Here is a 16,679-nt window from a genome sequence, read left to right on the forward strand (position 1 = left end):
TTAATCAAGGGTCATCTAGAAGGTTCCAGAACAAGCTGTATGTCTGCACCAAGCCGTGCACGCACCAGGACCAGGTCAGGAAGCAGCCACATTCAACATGTAGGCCTTTCAAATGAAACATGTAATGACCAGGAACTGTCCTGCTGGTATTCAGCATGCACACCAGACAGAGGCTCCTAATCCCTGATCAGGAACAGGGGAGTCAGAACGTACCAAACCCTGCGAGCCAATGGAGGGGCCAGTGATTGTATCAGGGTGGCCATGCCCCCCCCCCCCCCCCCCCATGGCCTCCCTTTTGGAGGTGCCCCTGAACACAGGTTCTGAAAGCTAGCGGTGTACCCAGAAAGCAGAAGGCGCGTCTGACTATAGCCTCCTCCGTGTCTCTAGGTTGGTGTTTAGGGAGAGGCAGTGGAGGCAGTGGAGGCGGTGGAGGCAGTGGAGGCAGGATCTCCTAGCTAACACAGGAGGAAACCCTGGTTGGAGGCAGACTGAGAGGTGTGTTATATAACCACGGCTGTTTCAGTGCCAGTGCCCATACCTGTCCTTGTGTGCATGCTAAAGCCTGTTGGCCTGATTCAGTTTGAGGCGGGGGGGTGGGGGGGTTATCTCATTAGGGAGGTATCTTAAGTGTTTCTCATGTCCCCAGCAGGTAGTAAGAGGGTTAGAGACTCCTGAGTTCTGCTGCCTGCCCGCCCGTGCTGCTCAGCTCGTCCACAGGGATCCCAGCCAGTACACGGCCAGATCAACACTGCTTCTCCCACAGGGATCCCAGCCAGCACACGGCCCAGATCAACACTGCTTCTCCTGGTCTCCTCCGCCGTCCTCCTTGTTCCTCTCCTGCACTCTCCCCCTCCGGCCCTCTCCTTCTCTCTGAGGGACAGAGAGACAGGCTCAGGGACAAGTCAAGGACCGCCGTCCCCTCGCTACAGACCTCCAGCCTCCCCTGCTGTCCCCAGCAGAGGCTGCCCTCTCCAGGCTCCCCAGCCCCCCAGCAGAGCCATGGGGAACCACGGGTCCAATCTGGATGATATCCTGGCCGAGGACATGCATCACTGGTACAACAAGTTCATGAAGGAGTCTCCGTCGGGTCTCATCACCCTGTTTGAGCTGAAGGCCATCCTGGGGCTGCAGGGCATGACCGAAAACGCCAACAGCTACGTGGACCAGGTTTTCATTACCTTCGACATGGACGGGGTGAGTACAAACAACAAGCTTCTCTTCAGATACGCAGGAGCGAATATCGGGGGTTGTTTTGGTGTGTGGTTTGGTCACTGCTGAAAGGACGCTTTTTGGTGGCATTGAGACGTCGTCAGCGATGGTGGTGGTTCACATGTGGAGGGAGGATAGGAGGAAGATGTTGAAGACACTGCAGACCTGTCGTCAGATCTGGGTGGCTTCAAGGGGAACGTCATGCAGTGTGTGTTCACTGACATCGATCACACACTCATCCAACCAATCAGAACCGAGTCCACCAAACATCGATAATCGATTTTGGAGAATTCATGCAAGCCCTGGTGAAAGGTGAAAGGTCAGAGATGGTTAAGCCTGAGACACCTAATGTGCTCTGATATGGAGCTAAGTAAGAGATGTTCTCTGAGGAGCTTCATGTCCTAATGAGCTTACTCAGGCAGCATGGATGAGGAAGATCCCATTTAGGTTCTCAGTTGGTATGCTAACCTCAAGGGATTGTCTCGGTCAGGGCCTGCTGTGTGTGTTTGTGTTTGTGTGTGTGTGTGTGTGTGTGTGTGTGTGTGTGTGTGAGAGAGCTGCTTAATGACAATCCATGCAGAAAGTGGGTCTGAGTTTATGGGATCAAGCTGCCAGCTTCCAAGCAGCCATGCATGCCTTTAAACTCACGTCCTTCAACACCGACTGTGTCAGGTCTGAATGAGTGGGATCATCGACTGTAGTAGAAATATGAATATGAGGGAGATGGGCTATTGCTGCTGGTGCTGTTAGGAAGGCGTCACACTAATCATTAAACTAGGTGGAGCAGGCAATGTAATGTTTGATGCTGCATGGGTAAAACCACAGCTCTGGGTAATCTGTAACAGAAAGAAAAGGTCAGATTATCCTTTAATTTTAAAGAAGGGTAATCTGGGTATTATGGTTTGATAATATCACCCACAGACCTTTGAAACACTACTAAGGAGTCCCTACCACAGCTCTACAGATGAGATCCCCTGATAGGGCATGCCTTCATCAAAGAGTGATCTTTGATGATATGTCATTTCCTGTCAGGGGAGGAAGTGAGGGCTGCTTTCGTCTGTGCGCTGTAGTGGTGAAGCATTCTGGGTGTCATCAAATAGTTGACCCAGTTTGATCAGATCTTATGTAAAGTAGTTTGGTTTTATGTGAATCGAGTGGTAGTATGTTTCTCTGAACCCATCTCTCTCTCTCTCCTTCCTGTTTAGGATGGGTACATAGACTTTGTGGAATACATCGCTGCAGTCAGTCTAATGCTGAAAGGAGAAATCAACCAGAAATTAAAGTGGTACTTCAAACTTTTCGACCAAGACGGAAATGGAAAGATCGACAAAGATGAACTGGAAACAATCTTCACGGTAAACATTTGTTTGATTACACGGTGTGTTCTGGTTCCAGTAGCCGTGATGATCCGTTTATGTGGAAGGTAAACGGCAGGACAGATCTCAGGAATCAGAGATGAGAGAGGAGGCTGTTTCACCACCTAGAGCCTCGCGTCACTAGACGTTCAGGTTCACCTCAGGAGAAAGGTTCATTAGCTTGTTGGAAAAGCTGAAGGACATCAACCTACTTGATCTGCCTGATGATATCCTCTGAGATTAATTGAGAGAAGTAGGTTGGATTAGAACTTAAATTAGTCAAGGCCACCTAATCTTTGGGTGAGCTCATCCAATCAGTGCCTCCAATGGCATGCTAAGTGATGTCATAGATGAATTACCTCATTTGCGTTCTGACCTCATTGGGTTTGCCGCTTATGAATAACTTTTGAAGAGGAAATTAAATTTTAATTATCATGATTATTGATTACTTACCAAAGTACCGACTTGCATTTGTATGTGGTACTTTGTTTTGGGAAACTGGAATAGAATGTGGATGCACACTGTTTAGTAAACAAATAAACAAACACTTTTGGAATCCTCAGGCGGTTCAGGACATCACACGTAACCATGACGTCACCCCTGAGGAGATTGTGTCGCTCATATTCACGAGGATCGACGTGAACGGAGAAGGTGAAGAGCGCACGAGGGCATGTTGATACCCTGACCTCAACACCGTCTAACTGCAGTACAAAGACCACATTGAACATCCATAGGATGTCATGAGAGCTTTGTTGACTGTAGCTGACCTTGTTCCCCTGCAGGTGAGCTGACTTTGGAGGAGTTCATAGAGGGAGCGAAGGGACACCCTGACATCATGGAAATGCTGAAGAAGATGATGGACCTGACTCCTGTGCTCATCATCATCGTGGAGGGACGCCCAGCATGATAAGAGGACGCGCTGGCAGGAGTGTGGGAGACTGAAGAAAAACGTCTTGAACATTTACCCTTTAAAGACCATTTATGAGATTACCCCATGAAGAACCAGAGGAGACGTGTTACAAGAAGCAGCCAAGCACACTACGTGGAGACACCTGGGGGGGGCACATCTGGGGGGGGCACATCTGGGGGACACTGAAGCTCGCTCTCTGATCTCCGGCTTCCAGCTTCCATCACAGTGAGCTCACCAGCTGGGCTCCTCTGGGAGGTCAAAGCTCACGCTGCTAACGTCCCTGCTGGAATCATGCTCCCTGGCCACTGAGAGAGAGCCTGTCCTTGGACTGTCTCTGATCCTCCTAATGCTGTAAAGGGTTCAGTTTGAGCTCCCCCCACCTGCCACACCACCGGGATTTACAGCTTCATCATGTCAACGAGGTTTCTTATTTTAGGAGGGATTTGAGCCAACTCAAGCAGCTCTCTGAAGGACTGCCAGGGAAGAGGGTTCTGTAGATACGCATACCTTTTGTTCGTTTGTTCACTGACACCAAAATCCTTGTGCTCCTGCCTGACCTGACCTGCTTTCCTGCATCCCTGGAGAAGCACAGGTCAGACGGTTGCCTTTACAAATATTTCCATGCTGGATGTCAATCAAACTGACACTGACAATTAATCCGTTTCTCTCTGTTCCTCTGGCTGGCAATTACAAAACCCTGTACATGCTGAACTGTGCATCGTGTGAGGGAGTCTCTCTCACGATACACAGTTTGACTCAGTCGATATCTAACCCTCCTGCTGATCTGGTCTGTCATAGTTGGCTTGAGTTTGTTCTGTTTTCCTAGTTTGTTGACTGTCACAAATGGAAGTGGCATTGTTTATTTAATCATTACAATATTGAAACTGGTCAAGCTATGAGACTTGTGTATATATCAGTAAGTTACTAAGCAACAGAGGTAGATAATATCCCATCACAACCTTTCAGACAACAAATTGACACACAGTGGAATGTTATTATACAGTTCACTTTAAGGGAAGACTGACTGCTGGTTATCAGTTCTCTGTGAGGACTACTCTGAACTACAGACAGTAGTTGTTTTGTCTTTTGTTTTTGTCTTTTTATCTATTTTTGTATTCAGAGAATGGAAGCGAATGCACACAGCAGAGGAGAGAATGACAGCGTATTGTACATAATGATGCTTGTGTTTTATAAAGATGTGAATTCCGACGTTGTATTGAGTGGACTGTGCATATTCATGACAAGCTCTCAGGCTGTGACTTGTGTGCAATAGGAGAACCCAGTAAGCAATCATTTAACATTACTTACTGATTACAAGTTTGATTGATTTTTATTAATCAATTTGTGTTGCCTTATCAATAAACCTGTTAAAAAGACACTGATTATTTGATGGATACTTATTTGTTTATAATATAAATGAGACACGGAGCTGACAGTTGAAGACCTGAGTCTTGGACACTCGGGATATTAGAGATGGAGCTCTGAGTACATGACAGTCACCTCCAGCTCCCTCAGTTCAACTTCATTTTAATTCACACCCATTTACCAAGAACCCATAAATGACGACTAACCGACAACAACACAACGGAAATATCGTGTTCACAACACAAATGTTTTACTTCAAAAAGGTACAAAACAGAGTTTAAAGATGATTTCACATACTGTCCCTAAAAAGTTTATACTTTTGGTCCATCGTTGGAGAGAATTTTTACATATTTTACCCACCCCTCCTCTGGCTCTCCTTCAGCTATTCCAGTGATGATTTACCTCGAACTACCCCAACTCTGCTCCTGCTGAGTGGAATCATATCTGCTTGCTCCCTGCTGCAGCTCTGAGCCGGGTCTGTACAGATCTAATCCCATTAACCCACCTGGATTACCTGAGCGTTAAACCAACTACCATAATGCATAGTCCATAATCGTACAAATCGCCTGTGCAGTTGTCGCTCAAAAAAGACCACCACAAATCCCCTCACCAGTGGACTCGTCTGAGGAAAGACACTCTAACTGTACACACACTCAGCACTTCACAGGGGAGTCGTCCAACACCCGCCTAGGCACACCTGTTCCCACAAAAACACCTTCCCCTAAGACCGGTCGCTAAGCGCTGTTCTGGATTGGTTGAAGCGACACGTCGTTGCCGAGGGAACCCTCCAGAGCGTGAGCCAGGAGGTCAGGGTTGGCCGGCTGGGAGGAGACGGGCTCTCACAGGCGTTTGTGTTTGTCTGCCGGACGCCACAGCAGGGACAGGTAGAGGAGGAGGAAGGAGTAGGCCACACCAACGGAGCAGTACACCGACGTCACCAGCAGGGGGACAAAGGGCAGGGTCTGCTGCCACGGCAAAAGATGGTAGAGGATCTCACAGATGATCTCCACAGCAACAAGGCCCAGGAGGTAGGAAGCTTCCAGAAGGTGCAGAAGGGGGCCCTGGCCACTGGGAGAGAGACAGAGACACCTGGCTTATTTGTATGGAATGAATCATTACTTTCATCATTAATCTATGTAGCTATGCTGATGAGCTGAACAGCAGCGTTAGGTGTTGATCTCTGCTCTGTGGGGGTCTCAGTATGAGACCCCACCTCGCTGCCTTCAACCCCACCAGGACAGAAACACTGAGGCTGACCTGAAGAGCGTCCTCAGGGAGGAGAAGCTGTAGAGGGTGAACAGCAGCATGAGCAGCAGTTTGACGGGCAGCTCTGTGGGAGGAGAAGAGATGTTCAGCCTGCTGACGCTCTGCAGATCACATGACACACAACACACAAGACCAGAGGCCCCAGGACCCCGGACGGCTGGCCTCAGTCCCGCTCCTCACCTGCAGGTGTGAAGAGAAGAGGGAACAGGGAGTAGTGTCCTGTGGTGGCCAGCATCAGGAAGATCCTAGCATCCTCTCTGCTCTCAACCGCTAGTATGCTATCAAACACAGAAGGGATAGGGCACAGCGTTAGAATAACACAACGGGACTTCCTGCAGGCCGTTCTCTCTAACAAACCAGCTGTTGATCAACCTCCCTCGCCCCTGGTCCTCCGGGCCCACCTTTTCTTCCAACGCACCTGATTCAAAAGAATGTCTCGCTAATCAGGTTTCTGCTGAGCTTGATAACAAGGGTGTGTCGGAAGACGGAAACATCTAGAACATGCAGGGCCGAGGTTGAGGAAGGGGGAGGGTCTAGATTAAGTTTAATAGGAGTGTTTATAGGAGTGTGTTGGCTGCGATAGCGACTCACCTGAGGGGCAAGATGGCGATGAGGATGGCCTTCTCGTGGACGTGCCAGCCGAACATAAAGGTGCTGAGGGCACACACCACCAGGCAGCGCAGGAACCCACGGGCTCCGCGCGGACGACGCCAGATACTCACCACCGCAGGCTGAGGAAACACAGGAGGGAGACGATGGTGGTGATGGACCACGACCCATCCAGCTCACACACACACACACACCACAGCCAAGCTTCTATCCTGTCTCATCAGCTGATGTTTCACAGCTACGGGTAAAACCACAACATCACTGATGCTTCAAAACTTCTGGCACTGAGCCGTTTGTGGAACCCAGACTCCCATGATCACGGGGCGTTCCTGGATGAACTACATGAGACTAAAGCATCGGAGAGATCAGGAAGAGATCAGCTCACCAGGACGGATGCCAGAGTGCAGATGAGGGTGATGGAGGGAGAGATGGAGGGCAGGACAGAGTGCTGGAACTCCTGCACCAGTCCGCCGGTCATCGAGGCTTCTGGAAGCTTCTTCACATCCAGCAGCTTGAAACGCACTCCTGAAGAACACACCAGCATCAAACATCCCTCAGTAAAAACACTAACTCTACTGGACTACTGAAATAACCACAATTCGTTTATTATCTTTTAAAACAAAAACAACTGATTGCATTTGTTGCTTATGACTATTCATATCTGTTAGCTGTTGAGGTAAGGGTGAAGGGAGCCAGAGAGGTGGTGAGAGGGATGGGAGCCTCACCCAGGACAGAGAGAACCTTGTCCAGCCCATTGTAGAGGGCCCAGATGTTGGGGGCCCAGTAGGCGTGGCAGAGACCTCTCTTGAAGGGGAAGAGTCTAGACAGGACCTGGGGGAGCTGGCCCTGCACACGGCAGGGGCCACAACACAGAGAACAGTGAGGCGTTCACAGAGAGCCAGCAGGCCGTAAGAGGCAAAAGTACCGTGAGGCGTATTACAAAGGCTCTACTGAACACTGAAGGCTACTCACCATGGCTATGAAAGGACCGAACGACAGAGCGAACACAGAGACCACCATGCTGCCCAGAGCCACCAGACGCACGGGGCTGAAGCTGCTCCACCTCAGCGAGCCATCTGCACAAACCCAAGAATCACCACTGACACGACCCATCACAATACCAAACGCTCTGAGTGGTGAGTGGACAGGTGACAGCCTTTACCAGGGTGGCAAATGTTGTGCATTTTCCTGAACATCCCTGGTCCTTACCGGTGTTGTCCTGGGTGAAGCAGAAGCTCCTCAGCAGGTAGATGCCATACGCTGGAGCCACATACAGGTAGATGTGTTTCAGGTTCAACAGGACTGCAAACAGCAGCGCTCCCTCCAAGTGTCTGGCCTGCTCAATGCAGACGTGGTTAGGTACAGAGACATCCTTCACTCAAGTAGAAGTACTAATACTAATGTTTAAAAATAATATTTAGTAATGTTTGTCTAATCCATAATGTAACTTTTTTTCTCAAATATCTTTTCAACCTCTTGAAACTTTTTTGTCCACACACAACACAAAAACCTTTATAGTTTTTCAAAAATATTTTGTAACTTTTTGTTCACAGAAAATGACACCTGTAAATGTCTTGCGATGGACAGTAGCAGAACACCAAACAAGAAACCATTGTACTGGAAATGAATATCTGTGCACAATGTTAAGGCCTTGATACAGAGCACGACAAGCACATAGCTTCATACTGTCATCAGTGTACAGTCCTTGAGAGTTTAGGTCGGTTTAGAGGTGAAGTTCAATGGGTGTGTGAAGCCCTATGTGACATTGCTTCTAAAAAATGTATTTAAAAAACGCTTTACAAACTAAATGTGATTATATCTCCCCAGAAACCCCAACTGAGCTGGACTTAAACTCCTCCTTGATTTCAACACAAAGGGAAACACATTAACAGTCAGATTCAACCATGTCGTCACAGATGTGAAGGATACGATCGACAACAAGGAGGCCAAAGTTCCAGAGCAGCAGAGCTGCCAGGATGAAGCTGGGCTGCCCCAGAACATCCCTGGAGCTCCTGTTCTGACGGACCGTTCTGCAGCACCTGACAAGAACACACCGATCCGGTCAAAAGGGCGGAAACAAACTCCTTGTTTATGTTGTTCTGTCTGTAATTGTGAAATGACTTAAAATGGTTGCCGCCTATAATGGCTAGGACGCTCTTGAAAAAGACATTTGTAATCCCAGCCTTTCCTGGCTCAATAATAATAATAATAAAAAAGATCCTTCCATAACTAGAACAGCACTTTTCCAAGTCCCAGGGCTTGATACTCACTCTCTGACAGCGTAGATGAAGACGATGTCGGTTACGATGACTGAGAGTCTCTGGAAGAGGACTGTAGCAGAGCTAGCATAGGCCAGGTTCTGCACCACCAGCATCTCCTTGTCAAAGTGCTGTGCCACATGGGACAGGCCACATTCAAACCAGGCAAAGAGAGGTGGGTAGTCAAGGGTCCACTCTGAGGTATTCTACAGAAAATATAGAAATATTGTCAGTAAAGTTTATTTATTGTCATTTTAACTGGTATGTGCTGTGAATTGTTTATGTGGCAATAGTTAAATACATTTGTCAAACACTTCTGCAATGTGGTGATACATTAGGAGGGGATCACATTAACAGACCTCATAATACCACTTGGACACTGGTAAACTATGTGTGATGGCGAGCCAGTTTCTATGCACCTCGAAGTCCGTGGAATGACTGAAAAGCAGAAATGACATTGAAAACATTAACCTTTGACCTCTGTCGGAAGTAGCCTTTAATGTATATTCAGATCACTTGTAAAATGCAACTCAACCTACTGTCAGCCAATTAAAATATGTTCCAACTAGTTTCATATATTATCTTGCACATATTTTGGGACATTATGTTGAGAACAGTATATACAACGCCATACATTTTAAATTAGCATAAGCTAATCTTCCAAGTTGTCACAGCCAACCGCTTACTATCAATAAAGTTACATTGACAACGCAATAGCTATGATGAGGTGGCTCACAGAGTGTTAATGCTAGTTAGGATTAGCTAGCTGGCTTTACAGATTAAATACGCGGTCTACAGATTCACTTTAATCATCGACTTTCAAAATGAATGACGGACTCATAACTCCACATTCTTCACTTACTATGCGTTTATCAAAAGACATTTTAAGAAAGAAACTCCAAGCGCCAATGCAGGGAACCAACTCCCACTTTCATCCATGGGGGCCGCCATGATGTGTCTTGTTTTGTAAGCAAAACTTTATTGATAAAATGTTTGTTCCGAGTTATTCGATTTGAGAAGTCCGATAGTGTGGTAAGGTTAAGGCAGTACATCATTTAACAAACGAATAATAGTTAAACGTATGGATTAATGATACAACTAGACAGAAGATTTCTAGTGTCCATTGAAAATACATTTAAAACTGTTACGTATATCAGTTTGTTTATATCCGGTGTCACCAAGTAAAATAGTATGTGTATGGTTGGAGGTGCCCTGTCTGAATGAAGAACACGAACGCGTTCTCCCCAGTATAGCTAATGCTTTTTACTTAGTCGCAGGTGGCTATAAGATAACTTAGGTAACATTTTCAAGCCTATTTTGTTTCTTATCCAGCAATAACTGGATCGCGAATTTTTTAACATTTTCAGTCAAAGTTGGTTCAGATCATGGCCAGGATAAGGCACTTAGCAACTACTTTGCGGTCAGTTTCGCGGCAGCTACAAATTGCTAGTCCATGGGGACCACGACGCTTGAGAGGTGAGTAAAAAAAAAAGTGATTTGGAAGCGTCAAACAATTAAAATATCTAGTATACAATCAACCTCCAAATGTATCGGCTACCTTACTTGATTATATCTCTGTCGTTGTGTTTCCCACCCAAAGAGCTCCATTTTACGGCACCTGTTGCAGCTTATGACATGAGAAAAGTGGAGTTGATACCTCTCGAGCAAAGAAAGCTGACGTTTGACTCGCATGCCATGGTCATAGAGTTGGAAAACAACGGTAGGCTACGTCAGAGCTTAAATTGATTGTATGATTTCAGTTTCTTCATTTCTTCAATCTCACTATCCTCATGATAACCTTCCATGGTAAAACACTTGTCAATTTTCTAGGTTTTCAAAAGAATCAAGCAGAGCTCATAGTATCAGCACTAGTGACTCTGACAACGTCAAACATGGATATTGTATACAAGGACATGGTGACCTCAGCCCATCAGGTAGGTTTTGAGGGTGCACATGCCCCGCGTGTATAGACCTAATCAGAATGTTTGTAAACAAAGGTTTTTATAAAAATCTAGTAGGCTAGATACGCGGATATTAGACTCATTACATCACAATCAATCACGTGTGTTAGGAGATCGCGCTGCAGCAGATCATGTCGCACCTGGACTCCATCCGGAAGGACATGGTGATCCTGGAGAAGAGTGAGTTTGCCAACCTGCGCTCCGAGAATGCGGTACATAACCTCCACTAGCCACATAATCATCTCCACCTTGTCTGTTTGGGCTCATCTGTAATGCAGCCTGTCCCTGTCCATTCAGCCTTAATGAGGTTGAGTCTCATTACAGAAAATGAAAACCGAACTGGAGCATATAAGAAGCAGATTACTGGTGAGTGTCTATGGTATTTTATAATTTTTCAAATATTATATAAACTGTCAAGTCATTAAGAACCAATTCTTATTTACAATACCAGCCTGTCAAGTGACAAGTCATTCGAGGGGGAAAGGTGCTTCAAGATACAGATGTGTAACTCTGATGTGATGTATTGCTGTGCTGATTCCAGATGTGATGTTTTCTGCTTCAGGAAGAGAGTCAGAAGATCAGAGCTGAGGCCAAGCTGGACATCAACCTAGAGAGAAGCAGAGTCACAGATCTGGTGTGTGTGTGTGTGTTTCTGTGTGTGTGTGTGTGTGTGTCCGTCCACCTGTACCTCCTCACCCTCTCTCATACAGCCTGTGTAAATCTGTTTCCTCAGTTTACCGACCAAGAGAACAAGCTGATGGAGGCCAGCACAGAGTTCCACAGGAAGGTAATCCTGGTTCGGTTCCGTACCGTTACGCTACCAGGCCGGGTCCATCTGCACTCCTAACCCTCCGTCAAACTTCCCCTTAGAACGCAGACATAGATCACGACACCATGGAGACCAATAAGAAGATTGATCTGGAGGTGGCGTCCCTTAAAACCATCTTGGAGTCCCTGAAGCTGGAGACTATTCGCTACCTCGCAGGTACGGCAGGGGGGGGGGGGCAGGAGACACGGGCGGAGGGTTCATTAGACATGGCACTTTTTGAAAATGGCGTATCTGTTTATATCAAATAATATTTAAACCTACGCCGCTGGTTTGATGTGCTTTAGGTAGTTACACAAAACTCATGATTTGAATACTGTTTTAAACTCTTGTCGCTTCTTTCACAGCGTCTGTGTTTGCCTGTCTGGCCATAACTCTGGGGTTCTATCGTCTCTGGAGGTGACTGGACACCTTCGGGAATGTTTTTCGCAACATTTTATACATGTTAATCCTGATATATCACAAAGTAAAATGTGCTATACCTGTGAAGTTTGCAGGTTTCCATTGGGAACTGTACTGAGTTGATATTAGAGCATGCATGGTCACTATGTAATTACGACACAACGCATAACGTTTTGAACAGCATTTATTTGCATGTCCTAAAACCTATAAGCAAACTGCCTTAGTACTTATTACAGTAGACTTTGCTCACCAATTCCAAATGTGTTTATTTTATAGACTCTGGTTGTCCAGAGCAGGAACATGTTCACAATCTTGTGAATTTCTCAATGAATTGTACTGTGCATGAATCTAAATAAACATTGCTCAAACATATTGTCATGCAACATTCGCTTTTTTCTTGGTTGTCTTTTTTTTCTCGATGATGGGAAGACATGGGGCGATGTCCTGGAGAGAGAACCAGAACTTACGATGTCTGTTGATTTTCAAATATTTCAACTAAGAAAACAAGATTTCAATGACATATTTTGGGGTTGTAATTGACTCCTCCTACCTTAGAGACCTTTGCATTCCTCCGGGCTTGCTCCAATTTTCTGATCTGCGCTCTGTGATCGTCTAGCTGGGTCTCCAACCTCTCTCTGCGCTCTCGTTCTCTCTCTAGCTGAGCCTGCAGGTCCTGAAGGAGGCTTTGACAGACAGAGTGCCCCCCTCACAATCAGTCAGAAGTCCAGCTATCCAACAGGAGATGTTCTTAAGAGGCAGTGAGGACGGAGGTACCTCTGCGCTTCTCTCTCTGGGTCCGTCTTGTCGGGTTCTTCCAGCTCTCCACCCAGCTGTCGGTAGTTACTCCGAGCTATCTCCACCTGCGTCTTCAGCTCTTCCAGTCTCTGGCGTGCCCTCTCTGCACAACACCACGGAACACAGAAACACCCTTCATGCGTTCAAGAGTGTTTCACGTCTGATGTTTCAAAAGCGTTACGATTCTAGAGAAGCTGAACAGAGGGCCTGGCGGGCCGTCACAAGACACATACACACATTGACGGAGAGATGAACCTCAGGTCACTGACCTCGTCCTTGTCTTCTCTGTGCCGCCGTCATCGTCTCCTGACAGCACCTGCTCCCCGTCACTTGACCTTCATCATCCTCCTCTGAGCTGGCCTGCCCCAGCATTCTCACAGCAGCTAACTGACCAAACCTGACAAGACACAGACTGTTGAACCCCACCACCATGTTCATGTAATACCCAAGTGATTCTACTTCATGTTAAACCCAGTAGATGCAGCAGGTGTCATGTCGACCTCTGAGCTGTGTCTCTGGGAGTCTCCCCGGCGTTGTTCTTGATGCGATGGTCGGCTCCCATCTCCACAAGCCATCGCAGGCATGTCAGGTGACCCTGCCCAGAGGCTGAACGTGAACACAGCTCCAGTTCAAACACGCCCAAGATCTCATTCTTCTTTTCTTTCTATTAAACCACAAACGTCCGAGCTACAGTGTCCATGTGCATGTGAAAGTGGGATTGCCTGACATTTGTGCATGATTGTGGAGCCTCCTTGGTCTGTCTCGTTGATGTTGACGGTTCCACACTCCAGAAGCTTCCGGAGGGTGACCAGGTCTCCGTGGAATGCTGCCGTGTGGGCCGGAAATTCTAGAACCGATATTAGAACCAAACACAGGAAGAAGAATCGGAAACTCCCAGAATGGTGTTGAATAATCCTGCCCCAAAGACATTTCTCATTATTGTTTGAGCTAATGGAAAAGCAGCCAGCGTACCATCTTCCTCTTCTGGGCTGTCTGTGTGTTGAGACAGCTCCTCAAGACACTGGAGAACAGGGTGCTTGAGAAACCTCACAGCCAGGTCTCGAGGATTTTCCCCCTCGTTATTTCTAGCCTGCAGAGTCCTGGCCAGACCACCTCCCTTCAACACCAGGAACTTCAGACACAACACGTGGCCCTCTGCAGCCGCCAGGTGCACTGCAGGAGGACAGGTGACAAACCACAAGGGGGTGATGTGGAGCACCAGGTGTGTTTCAGCAGTGTGACGGTACCAGGTGTGTTTCAGCAGTGTGACGGTACCAGGTGTGTGTTAGCAGTGTGACGGTACCAGGTGTGTTAGCAGTGTGGCCGTACCAGGTGTGTTAGCAGTGTGGCCGTACCAGGTGTGTGTTAGCAGTGTGACGGTACCAGGTGTGTTAGCAGTGTGGCCGTACCAGGTGTGTTTCCGTTGTGGTCCGTGGCGTCCAGACTGCCGCTCCACCTGGTGAGGACCTGGACACAGCCCAGCCTGCCGTGGAAGGCTGCGTAGTGCAGGGGCACCCAGCCTGTGGAGGATGCCCTGTCCGGCTCCTGCAACAGCAGACATCAGAGAGCAGCACCTGAGACATGGAGGCACACACTGATCTGTCTGCTTCCTGACACGCAGGACAGATGACAGAGTGTGAGAGGTGGACGGGGTGACCGGGGCAAATAATGATCTGTCTGGAAAGATCAGTGTGGGGTTTTACTGAGACGTGTGCTTTTCTACAGAGAGCATGGTTGCCGTGTGTGTTGTGTCTTGTTGTGGAGGTGTGTGTTGTGGTGGTGTGTGTCTTGTTGTGGTGGTGTGTGTCTTGTTGTGGTGGTGTGTGTCTTGTTGTGGTGGTGTGTGTCTTGTTGTGGTGGTGTGTGTCTTGTTGTGGTGGTGTGTGTCTTGTTGTGGTGGTGTGTGTCTTGTTGTGGTGGTGTGTGTCTTGTTGTGGTGGTGTGTGTCTTGTTGTGGTGGTGTGTGTCTTGTTGTGGTGGTGTGTGTCTTGTTGTGGTGGTGTGTGTCTTGTTGTGGTGGTGTGTGTCTTGTTGTGGTGGTGTGTGTGCTGTGTGAGGCAGAAGAGCAGGGTCTGGGCCCAGTGTCAGAGGCTCCAGGTGATTCTGCTCCTCTGTCTGGTCTCTGAGGGAGGAGAGGGCCTTGCTCACCGCTCCAGTCCTCAGCAAGGTCTGCAGGATGTCAGGGTGGCCGTGGGCGGAGGCAAGGTGAACCGGGGTACAGCCTCTCTGGTCAGGGACAGACAAGTCCACCCCATTCACTATCAGAGCCTGGAGAGGGAAGGAGGGAGGGAGGGAGGGAGGGAGGAGATATTCCAATGAATTCTAGCCTAAGATTCCCTAACTGCTCAGCCATCTAACCCCCTTCACACCCTGATAGGGAGTACAACGGTACTTAAGAATGATTTGCTGGACCTTGATGTTTGTTTCCTCCAGGATCACAATGACTCTTATTGAGAGACTTGTTGCTCTTTTTGGGTAATTGTAACTGATTCAAAATTATTGTACTCGCTGTGAAATACTTTACTGTTGCTTGCTTTTCTACAGGTACACTCTTGCACTTTTTGATGTTTATGTTTAATTGTAACTTGTTTAACTACATGCTCTCATGGTTCTTCCCTTTGGCACTTATTTGGTTTTTCACAATGTATGCTTCATGTTTTGGCTACCCGCAATGTTTGGGGCTATCTCGCTGTTATGATCAGTGACATATGCACTTTTGTAAAACTCTCTCTTGGAAGTCGCTGTGGAAAAAAGCGTCTGCTAAATGAATAAGTGTGCACGTGACAGTGAGTGGTGGTGGTGATACCTCCAGACACGCCCTCTGTCCTCTGATGGCGGCCAGGTGTGCCGGGGTCCAGCCCTGAGGGCTCTGACGCGAGGGCTCCGCCCCCTGCCACAGCAGCCAATGGAGACACTAGGAGAGAGAGACAAGGGCAGCGTTTCCCAGATTCGTTAAGAAGCTCTTATGATCTTTCTAAGGGCGTTCTAGAGCCCTTAGGGGGGCTCTAGAACGCCCTTGTGTAACTACGTTGCACTATGTTACACAAGCTGTACCTCCAGTCTGCCATCCTGAGCCGCCAAGTGCAAGGGCGTGAAGCTGTAATCTGGGTCCACGTCGTTAACGTTAACTGCTGACCCGCTTCTCGTTAAAGACATCAGCGCCGTGACATCACCGGCTCTGACCGCATCGTGAATAGACAGACAGACCGTTCTCTGCTCTGAGACTACGGTTGAGGATCAGAACACAACACAGAATGATGTCTATTGTAAAACATTCATGATGAGGTCATACATTTCTGGATGATTCACGTGGAACACCTAGTCCATTATATTACCGTGTTAAACGTTCACTATGAAATCATGTTTAAAGACAGTAGGCTTACTTGCTGATGGCTTTGTAGCACTCATTTAGACTGACGGATTTCGTAAAAAAGAAAAAAAAACTTTAATCGAACACTGTAGTTGAGGCAGTTGCAAATTATGTATCAAAGCATATTTTCTCAGTCTCGGTTTGAGTTACGTTGTTGCCTTCAAGTTTAAAAATGAGAATGCAAAGATCAAATGGAAGATCAAACTTTCCTCTGAGCCTAGCGCTTCAATAGTTTTTTTTCCCCCCCTCCTAGTAGAGTAATGTTGGCGCTTAGCCATGACAACCTGAGCCTTGCAAGCTATTCAGCTCTCCACTAGGTGGCAGTGAACACTGTGGTTGGAATATTCTTAGTC

General features: G+C 47.5%; 4 protein-coding genes across 4 annotated transcripts; 2 read left to right on the plus strand and 2 right to left on the minus strand.

The window, feature by feature from the left end:
- The first annotated feature begins 999 nt into the window (after positions 1-999).
- Positions 1,000-4,688, plus strand: guca1d (guanylate cyclase activator 1d). The gene is made up of 4 exons (XM_047038730.1): positions 1,000-1,194; positions 2,415-2,564; positions 3,128-3,215; positions 3,347-4,688. The coding sequence occupies exons 1-4, from the start codon at positions 1,000-1,002 to the stop codon at positions 3,469-3,471; spliced, it is 558 nt and encodes a 185-aa protein (XP_046894686.1). The 3' UTR covers positions 3,472-4,688.
- Positions 4,689-5,072: 384 nt separating this feature from the next.
- On the minus strand, positions 5,073-9,923 carry alg8 (ALG8 alpha-1,3-glucosyltransferase). Its single transcript, XM_047038728.1, has 13 exons — positions 9,835-9,923; positions 9,332-9,410; positions 8,985-9,178; positions 8,644-8,753; positions 8,278-8,345; positions 7,924-8,050; positions 7,687-7,790; positions 7,440-7,560; positions 7,100-7,239; positions 6,697-6,836; positions 6,286-6,383; positions 6,097-6,169; positions 5,073-5,907 (listed from the first exon to the last, which is right to left on the minus strand). Exons 1-13 carry the CDS (start codon positions 9,921-9,923, stop codon positions 5,679-5,681), a joined length of 1,572 nt encoding a protein of 523 aa, XP_046894684.1. The 3' UTR covers positions 5,073-5,678.
- A 21-nt stretch (positions 9,924-9,944) lies between these two features.
- On the plus strand, positions 9,945-12,532 carry ccdc90b (coiled-coil domain containing 90B). The gene is made up of 10 exons (XM_047038731.1): positions 9,945-10,004; positions 10,340-10,448; positions 10,573-10,692; positions 10,803-10,906; positions 11,044-11,145; positions 11,258-11,299; positions 11,496-11,567; positions 11,667-11,720; positions 11,804-11,918; positions 12,107-12,532. The coding sequence occupies exons 2-10, from the start codon at positions 10,358-10,360 to the stop codon at positions 12,160-12,162; spliced, it is 756 nt and encodes a 251-aa protein (XP_046894687.1). The 5' UTR covers positions 9,945-10,004; positions 10,340-10,357; the 3' UTR covers positions 12,163-12,532.
- On the minus strand, positions 12,521-16,565 carry LOC124479815 (ankyrin repeat domain-containing protein 42-like). Its single transcript, XM_047038729.1, has 12 exons — positions 16,340-16,565; positions 16,011-16,180; positions 15,763-15,870; positions 15,105-15,224; positions 14,366-14,501; positions 13,929-14,129; positions 13,684-13,803; positions 13,457-13,562; positions 13,226-13,353; positions 12,936-13,059; positions 12,712-12,844; positions 12,521-12,605 (listed from the first exon to the last, which is right to left on the minus strand). The coding sequence occupies exons 1-12, from the start codon at positions 16,362-16,364 to the stop codon at positions 12,537-12,539; spliced, it is 1,440 nt and encodes a 479-aa protein (XP_046894685.1). The 5' UTR covers positions 16,365-16,565; the 3' UTR covers positions 12,521-12,536.
- Positions 16,566-16,679: the final 114 nt, after the last annotated feature.

The sequence above is a fragment of the Hypomesus transpacificus genome, chromosome 17 (genome assembly GCF_021917145.1).
Source record: "Hypomesus transpacificus isolate Combined female chromosome 17, fHypTra1, whole genome shotgun sequence".
Taxonomy (NCBI): domain Eukaryota; kingdom Metazoa; phylum Chordata; class Actinopteri; order Osmeriformes; family Osmeridae; genus Hypomesus; species Hypomesus transpacificus.

Excerpts from the sequence above, each read along its gene's own strand:
- guca1d (XM_047038730.1), top strand. The coding sequence starts at position 1,000 with ATGGGGAACCACGGGTCCAATCTGGATGATATCCTGGCCGAGGACATG. Across the intron at positions 1,195-2,414 it reads TTACCTTCGACATGGACGGG|GATGGGTACATAGACTTTGT; the intron begins GTGAGTACAAAC and ends CTTCCTGTTTAG. Across the intron at positions 2,565-3,127 it reads AACTGGAAACAATCTTCACG|GCGGTTCAGGACATCACACG; the intron begins GTAAACATTTGT and ends TGGAATCCTCAG.
- ccdc90b (XM_047038731.1), top strand. The coding sequence starts at position 10,358 with ATGGCCAGGATAAGGCACTTAGCAACTACTTTGCGGTCAGTTTCGCGG. Across the intron at positions 11,300-11,495 it reads ATATAAGAAGCAGATTACTG|GAAGAGAGTCAGAAGATCAG; the intron begins GTGAGTGTCTAT and ends TTTCTGCTTCAG. Across the intron at positions 11,721-11,803 it reads GCACAGAGTTCCACAGGAAG|AACGCAGACATAGATCACGA; the intron begins GTAATCCTGGTT and ends ACTTCCCCTTAG.
- alg8 (XM_047038728.1), bottom strand. The coding sequence starts at position 9,923 with ATGGCGGCCCCCATGGATGAAAGTGGGAGTTGGTTCCCTGCATTGGCG. Across the intron at positions 8,346-8,643 it reads TGGCCTCCTTGTTGTCGATC|ATATTCATTTCCAGTACAAT; the intron begins GTATCCTTCACA and ends CATTGTGCACAG. Across the intron at positions 7,791-7,923 it reads CTTCACCCAGGACAACACCG|ATGGCTCGCTGAGGTGGAGC; the intron begins GTAAGGACCAGG and ends GGGTTTGTGCAG.
- LOC124479815 (XM_047038729.1), bottom strand. The coding sequence starts at position 16,364 with ATGAGTGCTACAAAGCCATCAGCAA. Across the intron at positions 12,845-12,935 it reads CCAGAGAGAGAAGCGCAGAG|CCTCCTTCAGGACCTGCAGG; the intron begins GTACCTCCGTCC and ends TGTCTGTCAAAG. Across the intron at positions 12,606-12,711 it reads GGAATGCAAAGGTCTCTAAG|GACATCGCCCCATGTCTTCC; the intron begins GTAGGAGGAGTC and ends TTCTCTCTCCAG.